We start from the raw sequence: 19,505 nt of genomic DNA, 5'->3' as shown, positions 1-19,505 counted from the left end.
ACCGTGTGAGACTTTCTGATTACTGCTAAGATTTGGCTTGTGAGTCAGAACACTGCAACCAGAAGTAGTTCTGAAGAGACGTGTGTTTAACTTCCTACTGAAATATTTGCATATAGAAAGACAGTGGTAAACAGAGATAGGTCTCCCATCTTGTTACTGTTAAATTCAGTGTGTATTTTTCTATTGAAACTCCTAGGAATAAGACTAGGCCAACAGCCCAAAACATATTTGTAATGTACATTCAGTTGTATACATCTCTGGGAAACTTCAAACAGATAGGGCAATCATTCAGTCTGCCATTTACAATACAGTGGACAGTAACACAGACTTCCTAAGCAGTGTTTGGTACAGATTTAAAAAAAAAAAAAAATAGTTTGCTAAACAGACACATCAGAAGAAACTTTATGTCAGAGGCTGGAAAGTTCCTCTGAAATACTATGCCAGCATAAACAGGGTAGAGAGAAGTACAGTAAAATCACAGCTGAAAAAGCCTTTAAAGGAACACTTTGTGTTACTCTCAGATGGTCACGCTCCCTGGGTATGGACACAGTGGGGAGCAGGGGTCTCACCTCCATCAGAGGTCCCAGGGAGGTGGAGCACATTAAAATGCACAGCTTCCTTGTTTGCCAACTTACTTAATTACAGGAGCAGCTAGACGAGAACTAGTCAAGTATTCACATATGCATAAGTGTATGTGAAAGAAACTCTAGAAAAGGTGCAAGAGGAGAACCAAATGCACGGGAATACATATTTGAAAGTAGCTGTCTCTGGGTCACAACTTCGAATTGTTGTCCCTTTCATTCCAGACTTAGTTTATTTTGACCCAATTGTACATAGTTCTCTTCTTCCCAGCCTTTACATATTCTCTATGACAAGGATAGGACCTATCTGTATGGTTAAGCAAGGGCTTGGCAATTTCCATAGCCAGGACTTGTGTAAAGGACAGGGTTCAAGGGAAGATGTGACATGAGGAGTGGGACACAGGTGACAGTGAATGCTAGACAGTCATCAAGAAGCAGATGACCTGAGCCAGAGAAAAACTAACTGGGATGAAAGGAAGAGATTGTCTAAAAGGATGAATATAGGTAGAAACAAATCTACTTTGCTCAATCAAACCTCAGAAGAAGAGCCAGAACTTGAAGCACAGTATCAGATCAAATTATCCACTTGGTCCTTAGTCACTATGCAAATAGCATGTGCAGTAGGATACAGTTTACACCAGCCTTGCATAGGAAGGAGAGCTGTGCTCAAACCCTTGAATAATAAAAATTAATATTCACAATCTTTGTTTCTGTTAAAGCAGATGGTGTAATTCTGTATAAAATGAAGTTAACTTTAATCACTGAATGAGTATCTCTTTTTTCAAACTGCTTTTTTTTTTAAACTCTGTGCTCAGGAAGATCTGTTAACAAGCTCAGCACAGAACCACTGAGAATCATTCATGAGACATTGGAAGAATCTACTGACTGGCTTTATGGCTTTTTTTCTCTACTGTCTGACTTCATATGGAGTGATGAAGATGACAGTGATGAAGGTATTTGTAATATGACTTCTGTAATTGTTCTAACTGCTGTTTTACATGCATTATGTTGGCTTACTCATCTTTTAACCTCACAGACAAGAAGGTCAAACAAAATGAAAAGTGACCATTGTTGCTAATAAAGAATCTACTGTCTATTCCAATCAATAAATTGGTCTCTTTGTTATCTTTCATCTTGTGTTTAATGTACTGTTACAGAAAAGCTGTCAGAATTAAATATTACCATTAGTACATCTTGGAGTAAAGAGTACTAATTTATACAAGACTTCAAAGCCACAACCAAAATAAGCATCAGGATATTGCTTCAGAGAATGGCAATAACTATTTTCCTTTAATCAGCAAGAATCAAAGGAATCCTGATAAATGTACAAGATAAACCAAGAAATTTAGAATTTTTTTGTTTGATATACTGATGACAGGAAATATATTGAGATAAAAAAAAAAAGGCAAGAAAAGGGAGTATTTTGGCTGAAATACGGGGATTTTGGATGGCACTTTGCAATAAAAACAGCTTACCAGAAATTTTCGTTTAGCCATTATAGGAACATTCTTCATCTGACATTATCTGATAAATGAAAGTATATTGCTAACATTTAAAGTTTGGAAATAATCCTTTTGTTATTAAAAAAAAAAAAAAAAAAAAAGTAGTTTACTGTTAAGACCCCAGGATTATAATGTCGCATTGTATTGGTCATTTTGACACATAATGAGTGCAGGAGTAACATCCTTTCACAATAGTTTTTCTTTTATTCTATTTTACTATACTATAATTTAAGAGTAGCATAATGAAACTGACTTGTACTTGTTCATTCATAAACTTGAGATATTATCAAATTTCTACCTTTTAAATGTGTGCATGAGCTTTTTGTATTAGCATAATATATAAATGCTAATAGACAGACTGCTACATGTGAGGCTGTGAATTGGGCATCCTGTTCTGGGATACAATTTACAACTCGCAGAAAGCCAGTCTTTATACCATTGAGAAACAGAGAAGGTTAAATACGGAAAGCTTCCTAAAATTTGAACAGTGTTCATTTTTATCATTTCAGAGCTCCCAAAGCACCTGCAAGCTTTCAAATACTCAAGTGGATAAATACTAATGCAAGTAGGAAAGGTCATACTCTACTTGACATACAAAAATTCAAGATCTGAATGCTCACTCTTTGGAAACCTCAGTCCTACCAGCCTTTGGCCCAAGTGGAATTTTATCAGTATCTACCATGAGTGTGAAAAGGCAGCACGCAACTTGCTGCACTATATTGTTTAAAGTTAGGGCTTGTGAAAGCGCTGCCCACCTTGCTCTTCAGTCAGTGCAGCTGAGGCTGTACACTCACCATAGTCATTCAGGCTAGCTCCTTTAAATTCCACGTCCTGCATGGAGGTGGAATAACAATCTTCAGCAACCGAGTCCTCATAGTTCCACTGAAATTGAGTATTTTTTCCTTGGATTTCACTGACAGGATTGCTAGATTTACAACCTTTCTAACCTGCATATACATTTTATCAGCTGGAGTTAAAACAGATCCACTGGTCCCTTCCTTAAAATGTGGAAGCATGCATAAAATCAAGCAAATTGTAAATTGTAGTCACAAGTTAACATTCAGAAGCACAAAAACAGATTTGGACGTTTCCTTGGTTACTACTGCATATTGAATTTATGTACCCTACATGCAGGAATACCTCTGTGGTAAGACAGATACGTTATGAAAAATCCAAAATCTCAGAATAGAGTGCTTGCTATTTATCATATTAAATAGGATTCTTTTTGTTTTCATTAAAATGAGCTGATGTGAGAAAAAAAAGATTGGGTTTTGGTGGGTTTTTTTTGTTTTTTTATGATGATGATATTGTTTATTTGACATTTGCTCTTTTCTCTTGGTTTAGGTGAAGTGGAATCCTCTCTGAAAAAAGGTAGGTCCATTGCCTTACTTGAAAGGAAAAATATTTTGCAATCATTTTAAGACTTAACTAGTATATCTGAAATTCTTTCATTATCTATCTATCATATCTAGATCCTGTCATTACTTACACTTCGGTCTACTAACCTTGTAAGTTGTGCTTTAACAAACTCATTTAAATAAGAAAGTCAAGTAACAGTACTTGCTGTACTCTTTGAAAGAATATGAGAATTCTTGACTCTTTCATTTTTACCAAGAAAATCTGAAAAATGTTCATTAAAAACAAATAGAATTACAGAAATATTTTCTGTACCCTTGCCCTGCATGTGGGACTCCTATTAATGTCAATATGAGTTATAGATATGTCTTGATAGAAATAATATTTAGAAATAATCATATAGAAAGAATATTTAGCAAGAAATAATGGGAAGGTGGTATAAAAGCATTTCACCTCGTGTCAATGCAGAACCCTAAAATAATTACTACTTCTGAATCTGAAAAAAATTACGTATCACTGAATTTTCAAAGCAGGCAAGTAGGATTTGTAATATAAATCTTTTCAGACATTAAAATTGTTATGCTGAAACATAAAACTTATGTTCAACTTCTATTAAATCAAAACGGAAATGTATTAGAAGGCTTGAGATATTGGTGATAAGATGTAAAGCTTTTCAAAACTAGGGTGTGTTTTTTTTCTCCAAATTGAGCACAGTTTAATAACAACAATATGTTCAACCAGCCATATGTGATCTGAATTTGATATCCATCAAATTCTCAAAAGGTAAATGTCCATACTGAAGAATCTATCACGCCAGTTGCTGCTGAGATTACAGTTCAATTTTCTCTGAAGTTAACTGGAACTGGATCAGGCTTCTATTTAATGACACTTTTTGTCAGTCACTATAGGGCATCAGGGTATTAATAGGCTCAAGGACCAGGAGTATTCATCTTTCTACGGATGATCCTTCATCTTAGGACTGAGGAAAACTTAGAGACAGTGTAAGAAAATATTCCATCTCTTTACTCCATCAGTAAGAATCACAAAAAGTTCAGCATTGCCCTGCCTTTTCTCCCAAAATGAAAAATAGGTTGTTAATTTTACTGTGGGTGCCGAGTCTGAAGCTGAAGCATGCTGTTGGCAGGAATTCATGGGTAGGTGGCTGGAAGGTGTCTACTCACCACAGGCCAGTGCAGTGGACTAGACTGGGAGTATTATGGAGATACTTCAGTGCTCGGGAGGCTTAATCCTTTAAAACATTACAGACAATGCCATGCTCAGCATTGCAGTGCCTGCTTCTTTGGAAATCAGTGACATACTCATGCCTTGCATTTTGCATTGGGACAATGCAATGAAATTGAGCTGTAGAAATAGAATTCAAAGATGCCATTAAAATAAGGTGGAGGATTCTTAAATTAGACGTTGGAAGTGTCATCGCTTCCAGTTACTACCAATGATTGTTCAGACCTAAAAGTTCCCCATCCAAGGAAATGAGCAACTGTCAGCTCAAAATGCTTTCCTCAGTATTCAAAGCTCACAGCCGTGCTCTGAAGATACATATCCAAGAAAGTCTTCTGTCTTTAATGTGAAGGAAATGGACAAGGAGCTGGTGATTCCTCTGAATCTGACATCTTATAGGTTAACTCAGATGCACAGATGTGAAAAGGTCCAAATTCAAATATGCTTCATCTGCCTGGGCAGTAAAATAGATTTTGAGTGTGCTATCCCACTTCCTGGATGTGTGCTCAAAATCTTTCACTCTTTCAGAGAATAAGGAGTTCCAACCTCCCTGCAAAGAGCTGTTTCTTGACTAGGACTGATGAAAAAGGTGGTCTAAGGCCCTTTCTGGGTATAACCATAAACTTTGACATATCAACATCCTCTAATAACTTGTTACCATCTCCAGATGATTGGATGTCTCAATTTCACCCTGGCGGCTAGGGTCTGGCCTTGATTATACTTGATTTTATTATCTCCTTCTGGGCTACAGAAGTAGAATATATATGGCCTGAAGCCAGCAGTCCCTTAAAAACATCAGTGCAGATTATTGTGCATGTGTGCTCAGTGACAGACAGCTGTGAGCTCCTCAGAGTTGTTACTTTCTCTCTTTTGCAGACTTCTCTTAAAACTGTGTAAACATCAAGGAGCTGAACTGCTGATGTCTAAGCTTATATAGAAGTTTACTGAGAGCTCCATGACACAGTTTAGTCAACAGCTTTTCAATTTAGGCACAGTGAAATTCACACCCAGGGTTAAAGCTCATGAGTACAGAAGGTAAAGCCTTCTGAAGTTTTCTAAAACAAAACAAGACATTTAATCTGTGATTTTTTTGCAAGTGATGGCTGCTAGGGCTGGACCCAGACGAAGTTCAACTATAGAAATTAATTTGGAGGTTTTGGGTTTATCAAAATGTTAGTATTTAGATCCACAAATTCAGAGACAAATTTCAAGGTTATGGAGTATTTTCTATTTTCATATAAAAGGTAATTTCTGTATCAAAGTCCCTTCCACTGTGCAGCATTGCTAGCTTTGTGAATGATCTTTCTTTAGTTGCCTCTTATGTTTGTGGCATTTGAACATCTTAAACAACAACAACAAAAGACCCAATGAGAGTGTGAGATTGTACATTACACCACTACTCTCTCCAGAAGATGAAGAGGTTTGGTTTTTGTACATATTTGCAGACAACCTTTTGCAAATTTCACTTTGGAAATGTGCATTACAGTTGCTATGCCTGACTTTTAAGTATAACCTGCAGTTATTTTGTTATTCGTGAACATGCTGAGAGATTTTGAAAAATCTCCATAGCTATTTTTGGTGTAAAGATAAGTCTTCACTTTTTTTTTTTCCCTTTGTTGACTAGCAGGTTTTATGAATGCCAAAATGTTAGCACAAAATTTACTTTATAATAGAATACAGTAACTGAAAAAATAGTAAGATTGCTGGTACTAAACACAAAAAAAATTACATATTAGAAAAAAATGAAGGGGAGTGGTAAGGACACTGTAGTGATGAAGTAAGAAGAGAAAAGTGCAATGATAACTACAAACTCAATGAAAGCGAAGATCACCTTCTTAGAAATGTAAATTCAAAGCAAAGCTATTAAAAGTACAAATAATGACAATGGGCATGAACATGCAACAAGACATATCAGTTTCATAATCCTTTAGAAAGTATGAAAATGCCTCTCAAGTGCCTTTTTTATTGCAATTATTTTTGCCAGTCCAAGTCTTATCACTAATATTTATCTTTAATAATTGGAAAAGAGTGGACATTTTATATTGGCTGGGAAAAAAAGTATTCTTCAGTGGAGTTAGTGAAAGATTATTCCATAGAGGACATTGCAGTTCTTAACAATACATATTTTCAACATACTAAAACTGCAGAGCATTTTTCATAAAAGATATTGAGAAGCCTAATAACTGTTTCTTGCAGGTTTAATATGTTTCAGGATTCATTTCATTCTAGAACAATGGTTATGACTGATAATCTTATTCATTCTTTCAGGGTCAGTTTAACCTTTAGAGACAAATTCAATTATTTGGCAGCTGCATGTTTTCTCATGTTTTGATGCTTTTTACTAGAAATTATTGTTATAGAAAATGAGAAATATTTATTATATTTTGGTGGACATTCCTGGCATCAGTTGGTAATTTGGAAAAGACATTGGATATCTAGTGCACAAAATTTGAAATTATGAAGTATAAAACTCTGCAAGAGCAGACACTTCAGTATTGTCATCCATGGCTAAATTTGGAATTTTTAGGCTGTTACGGAACTTCAGTCCAGATTATACATGGGTGACCTAAAATTTAAAATCTGAACATGAATTCCTCCTACAGCGAGGCACCTGATAAGCTGTACATACATAGCAGTGGTTTTTGCATATTAAATTAACATTTTCTTCATAGTAGTTGATGAATTCTCACTAAGAAACATGAATATGGTATATGGTCTCGGGAGTATGTTGTTGGAAATGTTTGGAAAAAATTTCAGGGTCAGAATTCTTTTGATCTTTACTTTATATGTTGAAAGTTAAGAAATTGTCTTTGTATGATATCCTGCCTCGATTTTATATTTGGACTTAGAATAAATCCTATCTCTCTCTTTCTCTTTCTCGCACTCTTTCTCACTCTCTCTCCCTTCTCTCTCTCACACAGACACACCAGTCACTATGTAGTAATTTTCATTAGGGTTAGGTTTCAGTAGAGACACTGGAGTTAGAAAGCAGACTAAGAAATAAAGCACTGTCATGGCATTATTAACCATCACTGTATTACCAAATAGGTTTTTATTGGCATAAGATTATTATATACCAACTTTATCTTGTGGAGTCTCTAATTTTCTGTGGCTTAGCCTATGTGTGAGATAGAAAGGTCTATACAGTAGTTACATGAAGTGATCCTGTAATTATTACTAGTCTATAAAACTTTTGTTAGGAAAAAAAAGTTAAAAAATCATAATTTAAACAAGGAGCCACAAACAACAGAAATTTCTGTTAAAAGTTGCAAAAAATTTTGTTAATTACAATTAAATATTTTGGCAAAGCACCTTATCCCTCTGTCTTCAGTCCAAATGAGAATATTATTGTCTGAGTATTAGGCCGGTTATTAATAAGCTGAAGACATATATGTCATGCTTCTCTTCAAATAGACAACAACTTCTAAGGGTACAGTTGGTTACACCAGCTTACCCTCAGCAGCTCTGGCCAAGGTTCTATTCCTCCAGACAGTCATTCCCATTAATCTCCTCTTCATCCCAAGGACACTGAGAATTTATTCAGCACAAACTATTTGTTTGTTCAGATCTTGGTATAAATCTGAATAAAACAAACCAAAACAAAACAACAAAATGCTCCCAAAAGGTCCTCAGATCAGATAATTTCCTACATCTCGTTTTAAGAATGACCAAACTAAAATCTACAACCGCTTTGCCTGCTAAAGGTGAGAGGTATAAGCACCTGCTTAGAGAATATTGATAAGGGATTTGTTATTTTGAATTTGAAATTGCTTTTGATGTTATGGCCTGCATAAGCCTATGATGAACTGGTTTGGGTACACAGACAGGGTAGGGAAAAACATGTCAACAAATACTTACTGACAAATACTTAAGGTTTTATTCCTGCAATTTTTAATGTGTGCCAGATTGTTTTCATCTATTAAGTACATAAGACTGGTTATATATGAGCAGACCAAAATCCAGCTCACCCAGGAGAGTGACCAGTTCAGGAAGGATACAAAAAAAGGTCAAAAATATAGCAATAGTTTCCCAAAACAGTTTTCTGTTGTAGCCATTTGCCCCAGTCAGGGACACCCTGAGACATGGTGTCAGTGAATTCAACATGGACACAGTTCTTCTGTGGCTATGATCCATCTGCCTCTTTTATGAACACAAGATAATATGTACATTAATGTTAAGGAGCAAAACAACCTGGGCAGTAAGTTGCTGAAGTCAGAGAGTTTTCAAAACAAAATTTTGAAGACAACACTTTCATTTCTCAAAATCCCACATGATTAGCTAAATAGCAATTAGTCATACTCATCTGTTACCTTAAAGAAGTCTTGTATACATTTGGAGGCTTTACTTTTAACTCATTATTGTCAAGCAACAACCTTTTGCCGTACTAGAAATCTACTGGTCAGGATTCAGGTTAATAAACAAAGGTGACTAGTGCCATTTTAGGTATCACACAGTATCTCATACCTAGGATGGGATTGGCAGAAATGACACAGGGCCTATGGTAGAATTGCAGCATTCTTTCTAGGGTAGCTGATGACTAGCAGAGTACCTTAGGATGTTTTAAAAGCCACCAGGTGCCTATTAAGGTTTTTACATTTAAAAAATCTTGCTAAAAGCTTTTTCTAAAGTTTAAAATAACTGTAAGTTACACGTTTAAATAATAATTTTTTATTAGTAATATCAGAAAAATATCTGGAAGTATTTACATTGCTGCCTAACATGGAAAAAAAAAATTATGGGCTGAGTATTGAAATCAAAACATCATCTTTTACTATTTAGAAGTCCTTTTGTTACACAGTAAAAAAATCTGGAAAATTAAAGAAAGACAGTGCATTTTCTGGGGATGAGAGTCATGTTCAGAAAACAGTTTCCAATAAAAAAATTGGAAATGGACTAGAGAAAAGAAATTCAGAATACCCTAGAAGCAACCTGAAATTGAGTTGCCAGTGTGGTTGATATATGTATGTCTTAGAAATTAATTATGCAGTTCCATTCATCCCTAAAGAATATATCTATTTGTACTGGTAATGCCTTCTAAATTTAGTTTCTTTTATGTTGCCATATGGTAATATTAACTTTTCTGTGTATGAGTTGCTATTATAGATCTCTCTAAAAGGCTTTCACTGTCTCTCTAGGCTACACTTTACTACACAGCATTTTGCATACCTTCGTGTAAAGTACACACTGTGTTAAAAGATGAAAATCATTGATTGATTCAAATCTCAGATGTTGAACTGCTTTTCCAGACACATATTTTTTTGCATTTTGCATTTTTGTGACATCCATTTCTCTTATTAATGTTCTTTTAACAATCTCATCTTTTTTTACTTTATCTGATCAATACAGTAATAGCATATCCACCATAAAAATAGAATTTTATAATGTAAATAAAATGTTTTCCGTATTATCTAGATGAAATGAAGCTATGTACCACTACGGAACAGGGATGTTCAATTATAATTCTTTTGCCTGCTGAAGAATAGTGATTGAGGTTCAACTTGAGCTGAAACATTTTAATCCAAACTTGCCAGCTGTCTTTCAAAAGATACAGAGATAACTTTGAACCATATGGTTAGTAGGAATCCCGTGCAGAGGTGTAGCAGCACACAGGTTTGAAGCTGTTTAAGCTATCCTCTTAAATCAGGGAAAACTTTAAGTGGAGCTATCCATGTTACTTTCATTAGAGTCCCAGCAATGGAGCCCTGGGGAGGCTGTCACCCTAAGGAGGGGTGAGGAAGATGCCCCCCTGGCTGGGAGCCTACTCTGCCTGAGACAGAGTAAATGTCTGACCCAGGAATTGAAAGAGTCTTCCAAAACTCAGTCAAACACACAGCACCAAAACTGGGGGTCCTGCATGTCTCTGAGTGAACTCAGATCCCCTCAGATCTATTACTGTGTCACAGAGGGTATACAGCAAGTAGAGCCTCATGCTCATGACCCACAGAAACAGTCTCACGCTTCTGCAGACCCCTAAAAAAAGTAAATTGGATCTAAAAGTGATTGATTTTATAGGAATATATTTTTTTGCAGACTAATACATTAAGAAAGGATCCGCAGAGCTGGTATCTTTTTAAAGCTGAACAGAGGAACTGTGGTTAGTCTTGTGATTTCTTTTTTTCTATTTTTTCTTCCTTTAATGAAAAAAATCCTTATTAAATAGACATATCAAAGAAACTTTCTTTGATGCTAATCAACATTAGACACTTTAGATATTATTAAATATATTATTTTGCTCTACTTAGAGGTCTGTAAGTTCTGTATTTTTTCTGCATAAAATTACATTCAATTAAATGATAAAATTGATTATGAAAAGCATAATTTGAAAATGGTCCAGTAACATCTTTGCAGGTTGGAATCCATAAAAAGAAAGGTGTCAAGACAATTTTACTTTCCTCAGAAAGAGAAGAAAGGCCTGGTTTTGATCACATGGCTACATCTCTGATTTCTTTTGGTTTAGGGTTTTTGTATGGGGTTTTTTGTTTGTTTGTTTTTTTAATCAAAGTACAATTAACATTCCTTTTACATTTCAGAAAAAAAATACAGAACTGCAGTCTGGGAATGAAAAAAACATCCTTAACATATTTATATATGTTAAGGGTTAGGGCTGGGCCAGTCACTAGACAAATGGCAGACACTCTCTATTAATCTCTTTCAATTTCCAAAGAGGAAGAGAAAGGGAATAAGGAAGAGAGACTTATTGATTTGAAAAAAAATCTAAACCAGCCTTAATGAAAATAATAAAAGCAAAATGAAATATATACGAAACCAATATTGAACCCAATCCCCTGACAGTAATTACATCACTGTTTATGCTCTGGGTAGGTACTGGGGAAGTCCCAGATAGGACTCAGTGGCAGACAGGAACCAAATTCAGGAGCTGGATTCAGGAACACGTAGATTGGGATTGAAGGCAGAATGGACAAGGTCCTCTTAAAACACTGGCTATTGAAGAAGAGAGGGTGAACCTTGTGATCCCTCAAGTTTATACTTAATACAGAGTATATGGGATGGAATACCCTCTGGTCAGTTTAGGGTCACCTGTCCTGTCCACTCCTCCCTGCAGATGCGACTTCTTACTGCATTCCCAATGTGATACACAAGATTTAGCAGTGATCTGGTCTCCACAGAAGCAAGCATCAGCAAAAGCCTTTCTGCATGTCAATCCGTGGTAGTAACTGTAAACATCGAGTGTTATCACTGCTAGAAGCAGACATTGTCTGCAAAAAGGCTGTTAACTTCAGAAAATGCAGTTAGAAGAGAATTAACTAAAAAGTAAACTCATTGAACAAAATTAGTTCTGTTCTAGCTCAAACCAGGACAATATACTTGGAATAAAAATTACTTTTCTGTACGTAATTTTTAGTGTTGAAGATCTTTTAATTCTTTCCAAAGCCCAGTGATTAAAATTTCTCTATATAAAACAGTCTGTTTACAGTCTTCCTGAAGGATGCCGGTGCTGCTTACAGGATAATTAGTCAAAGATAATGGAAAGTAATCTGCACCCTCACACTCCTCTCTTCCCTTAGGGTGACAACCCCCCCGGTGCACCATTGCTGTTAAGATAGGGTTTTTCTACTGCAAATGGAAACCTTACCAGAAGGAAAAGAAAACCCCAAAAATTAGTTAGTCTTTAGAAAGAAGGAAAATAAATGGTTGTGCACTGCATCAAGATTCATTTGCCTTGGTAAACTGAGGCTTTCAATCTAAAGGACAATATTGTATTGAAAGAGCTTGTGGGATTAAGTTTTTAAGCAACCCTGCTAGATACATGAAAATGTCCAACTATATGACAACAAAGCAGAAAGACACTAATCAGTGGTTTTGTGTTAAAACTGTTTTAATAATTACAAATATAATGATACACTTCTACTCACTATAAATTGTTAAAGCTGTTTTATTCTATAGCAAAGGAATGTTGTTTCAAACTCAACAATACTGAAAAAATCTATGTGTTTGTCTTTTACATAATGAGAAGAGGAGAAATAGAATAAATTCAGTTTAGAAATTTTGAGATTATGAAAGTATGGCTTATAATAAAATCTTCACATAGGCTGGGATGTTTTGGTGTTGTGAAAATAACATGCCCACTGTTCTGAAAATGCCTTCTTCACAACGCATCTCCTCCACTGTATAGTCTTGTAAAAATAAAAATAAGAAATTACCCTGGAATTGAAGCACTCCTCAGCATGATGATGAAGATGTCAGCAGGTCATCTACAGTGAATTTCTATTATAGACTACAGAAACTGCAATAGTGTGGAAACAATTGAATATCTGTTGAACTGGAATCTAATCTATTTATTTTTGTCCTGTTCTGGCTTTATAAAGAAGGCTTAACATATATCTCGAAGGCCATGTTAAATCCCTGCATTCTTGGGGGAACACAAAGCCTACTTGTTTGCTGTATGCTACTCAAGATAGGTAAATTGTCCAGAAATATTTCAGGGTCATGTTCTCCACATCTCTGATAGCTGTTTAGTGATTCCAAACAAATTATCAAGGGGAAGGAATCAAGGCAAATAAGGTAAAGTAGCTGAGCTTTGCTAAATAAGTTTAGGATCAATCGACATCACTTCACAGTAAAATTTACAGTTTAGAACAGCATGTTGTTTTGGGTAAATACATGCTGGAGCAGAGGGCTTGCACCAAGAGGACTAAGAAATTGTCTTCTATGACCGCTGTCAAAAGTAGTCTCATACAGCAATGAAAAAGTCACTGTATAATTCTGTGAAATATGAAAGAAAAAAAAAGAAAGAAAAATTAAACTTTCATTCTCACTCTAAATATTAGTTGTGATTTCCAGAGACTGGTAAACAATTTTGAAACCATACTTAAGAGGCACTATGGCCTGGTAATTCACGCAGTGGATGAACACCCAAACTGTTCAACATTTTCAACAGTAAGAAGCGATTCATATCCTGTAATATTTTCAAGGAAGACCTTATGATGCATGACTTCAGGAAGAAGTTGTTCTGTACTCCAACCTGAGGTTGCTATGAATCCTCAGAACAGGGCAAGGTCTAAGAATACACTGGGGATAAGACTATGCTACTAGCAAGCTGGTAGCAAAGTCAGCTAAACTAATATGTGTCACTCCAACACTGAATGCTAGTTCTTAAAGCCTCCTGTTACACTGTCATTGGTTCCTTCATATAGGCACAATGCACCAATTTAATTCCTGAATTAAATATTTCCTCTTTTTTTCTTTCCCCCTGTGTTTTTTTCCTATTGCAAAATTTGAAGGTTTTTTTTCTCCCCCCCCCCGAGTACAGCTGTTTGATGTATTAGTAGTTAGCGGGAAGATGCTCTAAATGCACAACTTCCTTTATTCTCCTCCTAGCCCCACATGAATAACCGTCACCTTCACCAGCTGGTACTATCTAGATTAAAAATAGACATCAGCTGCACAATTGCAAATTTATCCTAAGAATACCAGCAGCATGAGCATTGACTGCAATTCTTCATACAGACAACGTCTAGAAACACATTAGAAATGACATCCCTCTCATCTTCTAAAGCTCTTAACACCACTCATTCTTGCTTTGCCCTCAGTATCTGTTTCCACCAGCTCTTTAGGATAATCAGCTGCCTGCTACCAATTAGTCTTGATAAACTAGCAAGGATATAGCCCCATTAAATTGCTGGCAATAGCTGTAAGAGTTTTAACTGTTCAAAAGCAAATTATTAACCTCTGGTTCTCCAGAACTCTGAATAGGACTAATTTTCCTTTTACACTTAGATTTTTTATAAGGAAAAAAAAAAAGTCAAAGCACTGAAGTTGTGTATCACTGTTTGTTATCTGCAAGAGATTATGAAAAAGACAACCAACTGTTAAAATTTGATTAGAAAGAACAATGTATTATCATTTCAAGTGAAATTCCATCTGTTAAATTATACCTTTAAAACAGTACCTACATTAACCTTATGTTCCACCATCACTTCAGTATTTAAGTAGAAATAGGATGGCTCTAAGCATGAGGGGTTAATACTGAATGTCAGGGATCAGAGTTAAATTCCTAGTTCTTTTGCTGACTTTCTGTGTTTTTTGGAGTAAAGTATTCTTGTGTTTCAGATGAGGACAATAATCTCTTTTTTGCTCACTTTGCTTCTCAAGAGCATTGACAATTTTATTTGGTTTGCTGTTTTTTTTAGGGCATTTTTCATGCATAAAATGGAAGCTTAGCAGAGGGTGAAGTCTAGGAGCTATTTTAGCAATGCCAGATTGCTACTCACCATTTCATCCTCTAATGAAGCAGGATGCAGGGCTCTGCATTCCCACTAAGACATGAAATGTAGCCCTCTTAAAGTTTGAACTCTTGTGTTACAGAGATGGGATAATATATCATGTTATAACTCCATGTGGTACCTACAGAAATTAATGTGGGCTGAGATCTATAGGTTCTATCATAATATAATACAATTAAAATAGCTAAGAATAATGCTATATATTTTACAGTGTTTAAAAAGGAGTTAAAAAAAAATCAGAATCAGAAAAATGAGAGCAGATGAGGAAGGGAATTATTTTTCAGGAACGCAGAGAATCTCCCCATGCCCTGCCATGAAGGGCTGTGATCTTCTTTCACATTGAGGTAAACCTGCACAGTGCTCCATCACCAGCTCACACAAATTCAGAGGGAAAAATCTTTTTCTCTTGCACCAAAGCCCTGGAGGTGGGGCTTTGCAGTGCACAGCCAGAGCCGACCTGTCTTTAGAGGCTGTGAACTGCTGTCAATCAAAAATTAGCTGGATAAGGACTGAGGCCCAAACAGATAGTTAAGCAGGAATTTTTGGTAAAATTGCCCGTGATACTGATCCTCAGCAGATTGTGAGGGCCTGTTTTGGATCAACAGTAGATATATTAACCTGCTAACAATATAGTCCAATACGTTTCCTTTCAACATCTTGAAATGGTCAGTGAAGAGACTACTATCTTCTCTTCTTGGAGTTATTTAAAATAATCATGCTGCATGTTCTGTATATCTGCACAAGACCCAAGGTCTAAAGAAGTCACTGTCAAGCAATATCCATATTTGAGGAAATAAAGTACTTATCCATTGAAAACCCAAGAAAAGCAAGGGGAAAGATACTTTTTCATGTCTGTTTGATAATCAAAGAAAACAAACTATGCTTTTAAAATACATACTCCCTTATAAGAATTTAATAAACAGTACTGTCATCTCATCAAGAAGCAGGATGGTCGCCATGGTGACAAAGCTTATCCTTGCTGCTGTTTGGTTCTGTCATTTTTCTAAACATGAATTCATAATATTTAGGATTTATTAACAATGTGTCATATTGATAGAGATAAATTAGATGCTTTAAACTGGCCATGTAAGTCTTCTATGATATTATGGCCACTTTGTCAACTCAGCAATAAGATATGATGTGATTACTAGAAAATTAAAGCTATTTGTCATAAAAGATAAAGCAAACAGCATCAAAATCTTCAGAACAGAAAAAAGAGTCTCCAATAATCTAGCGTGTTTCCTTATTTAAAATATTTTAGACTTAGCCACTTTTTTATCGTTTGTCAATTGATCAAGATGAGCATATATTGAGACTATTTTTATTTTTGCTGGGAAAATTTAGGTTGTAATATTTCAGAATTGCAGTATTCCAAGCTGAATTTTTTTTATGATGATTCCAGCTATAATGGGGAGCTTGTGAAGAGATCTTAATGATGGCACACCTTGTAATATATGAAAACATATATACACACTTATGTATTATAAAGATGTATTTCATGTCAAGAAATTTTTGTAGGGTTCTTTGATGTGTGGTATTCTAATTGTAGCAGTAAGTTAGGTGAGTGCACAGAGCTGTCCAGAATGTATCCTTCTCTGTATTTTACTGAAGTATTTGTGTCAAGTCAGATTCACTGCTGATACAATGTGAGGCTTATTTAGCTGGACAGCTCTACAGTCATTGCTCCACACAGACTTGCAGTCAAACTAGCAGCAAGAAATTCCCTAAACCCACAGTAACTTTAAAAGCCTTTTTTTAAAATAACAAAGGTTTATGGGGTTTTTTTGTTTGTTTTCTTTTTTCCCCCCCAGAAAAAGAGGTTATTTTCTGTAGTGAGGCACGTACCAGATGGTGGGAACTCAGCAGAGCTGAAGCTTCTTATGGCAAGCAAGGAATAGTGTCTGTGTAGATGACTCTGTCTTAACAATATGATTTATCACTTAGTGGACCATATTCTTTCACCTCTGTGTGTAGGATGACTTCTTGAGCTGGATGAGATATGTCTCTGCTGTATGTTATAATGCAGATGAGGTGACTCAGCTTTCTTTAAATACACTAAGTTAGGGTTTGGAGGAAGTGTGGAGCAGCAGCATGGAGAACCACTCATATGTGCTCAGAACTGGTGAGCAATACTCTTGTTGTTCTTGTCTTACAGCAGTGCCACCACTTACACTATTTAAACTACTTTGTGCACCCTTTCAAGGAGAAGAGGTAGGAAAAGTTTGAAAATCCAGAAAATGGATTTTCACAGTCAATAGAAAAAAAAATCCTCGCATAGTTGCAGAAAGAAAAATAATCCAGGCTCAGCTGAAATACAGGAAATCAATAAGAAATTATTTCTTTCTAATTGCAACCTTTAAAGTTTATAGAACAATAAAGAAGCTACACAATCAGCCTGCAAAGAATAAGATGGAAACTGAATAAAAAGTCCTTTTAGTTGAATGATATTTTATATCATTTGCTTAGTTATGCTGCCATACATTAGTGGCTACCAGTGGTATGTATTTCAGCCTTTGTTACCCTTTATCTCAGTGAAATAATATTGTCTCTATGTAAAGACAACGTAGGCTGATATCATAGAATAGTTATGTTTCTTGAGAACTTGACACAATTATTATTTCAGACAGCAACTGCTATCCAATAAAACTTTCTGGATTTATTTCAGGGACCTATGAAAAGATTACAGTCTTGGGAAGGGAAAATACTATTTTCTACTATATGTTTTTGTCAACATGCATCCTGTTACAACCTGAATGAATAACTAATGATATAAGTGAAGTATTTAATTGTCTTCAATGGGCATTAAATTAGCTCCTTAGAGTTGGGGTGTAATACATATAACTTTTTCTCTGTTGGATTAATTCTGGGGTCAGTGTCCTTGTTATTTACACCCCACAGACCAAACCAAATCCTAAAATACAAGAAGGCATCTCTGCAACACTAACCCTAAAATGCAGGATGCATATCCCATAGAGTCTAGTGAAAATTACCAGTGCTTTTGTCAAAGATTAATTTGAGCTGATATTTTATAACATTTTCTTACCGGAAGAAGTATATGCACAATACTATAAACCTGGCACTTTGTGTAGTCTTAATGAACTTATTGTGCATCTACACTAAATGTCCTTTAAATTTTTACCAATGTATCCAAACAGTGCGATGCAAGCTTGATTTAATTCTGGTTTACGTTTTCTCAAATTTAACATTTTGCGTTTTCAATATTATACTGGCTTGGGTACAGTAAAGACAACAGGAAAGAATCAGTTACAGAGGTCTATAGCAGTAATTTAATATCAGTGTCACAGCTGAGGAATTTTGCTCAAAGCAGACATCATAGCAACAACAGGTAATTACTGTACCACTTCCTTTTCTGACAAGGCAGTTCTTGGTGCTTTGGTACACAGCAATTAAAAGAAGCCATTCTCCAAGACAACTATCCCTAACCTGGGAACTTTTATCTCTGTAATTTTTGTACAAATGAAGCAAAAAGAACTTTTTTTTTTTTCATTCCAAAAGTAATTTGGAAAACATGAAATGTTAATCCTGGTAAACAACTCAAGACAATAGAAACATTTATAACAAGTGTTTCTTCTGTTTCATGACCAACAGATGTTACTGTGTAGCTGTTACAGATCAACAAAACCTATTCTTGACTTTAAGAGTAGCTGAATTGCTCAACTGAAAGCAGACTAATTATTACAGTCACTTAATGCTATATTTTTTTACCAAATATAAATATATATATAAAATATATATATGCTTGTGTATATATATATATAAAAATGGTATTTTTTTTTATATAATTCTGAATATGCAGATGATAAAGCCATGGCTCTGCTATGATATTTGATGATATTTTATTATGAGAATGTATCTGATAATTTTGTGTGTGAAAATTATTTTAGTATTGATAACTCTATGTTGCATTGTTTTCAGAAATTCATAAGCAGAAATTGGAGAGACATGAAAAACGAACACCACCAAAAGGTAAATCCATTTTTTTTTTTTGTTTACCTACATACATGTATGTAATATACAGTGTATTTGTTAACTGTACATGTTACAGCTGATGGCACAGACTATAAATGATAAAAAAATGATAAAAAAAATCAAACAACATTAACTAACAGTGTCATTTTCTGCTTGTGTGGTTATATTGTAAATGGACATTCATAAGATTCTCCTGCCCATATTTATCCAGAAATCTATTTCATAGAGAAGGTGCTGAAATGTAGAGTGCTGAAGAACTTCCTCTGTTGCAAAAGGCATGAAGTGTGTTGGGCAAGGAAGAAAGCAAATTTATAGGCCAGGGGGTGCCATCCAAGTTAGAAGGTCATAGTTAACAGCGAGCCAGGTGTGTATCAGAGATAAGGAAAGCTTCTATATTAAGAACCTACTCTTTTTCACACTGTTTAATCTCTTCTAACTATTACTTTCCAAAAATCCACAGAGAAACTGGTTTGCACTGGTTTTCAGAGGTCATGCAAACAAAGAAGTTTCCTGGGATATATGCAGATTTTTTGCCTAAGAAAGTCTCCTCTGTAAAGGTTAGGCCATACAAAATTTGATGAGCATCTCTCTGA

The 19,505-nt window shown here is 35.4% G+C and overlaps 1 protein-coding gene across 1 annotated transcript in view; it reads left to right on the top strand.

The window, feature by feature from the left end:
- The window catches only part of LOC103780484 (triadin-like), a gene marked incomplete at its 3' end in the record, with an annotated part of 61,436 nt that extends 42,527 nt beyond the window's left edge, over window positions 1–18,909 (top strand). Inside the window, exons 3-5 of the mRNA XM_008948171.1 lie at window positions 1,397–1,534; window positions 3,428–3,454; window positions 18,859–18,909. Coding sequence (XP_008946419.1) covers window positions 1,397–1,534; window positions 3,428–3,454; window positions 18,859–18,909 — 216 coding nt within the window. The remainder of the gene's footprint in view (window positions 1–1,396; window positions 1,535–3,427; window positions 3,455–18,858) is intronic.
- Window positions 18,910–19,505: the final 596 nt, after the last annotated feature.

The sequence above is a fragment of the Merops nubicus genome, unplaced genomic scaffold, assembly GCF_000691845.1.
Source record: "Merops nubicus isolate BGI_N331 unplaced genomic scaffold, ASM69184v1 scaffold13259, whole genome shotgun sequence".
Taxonomy (NCBI): domain Eukaryota; kingdom Metazoa; phylum Chordata; class Aves; order Coraciiformes; family Meropidae; genus Merops; species Merops nubicus.
Note: the sequence above shows the minus strand (reverse complement) of the source record. Positions and strands in the feature narration are given on the sequence as shown.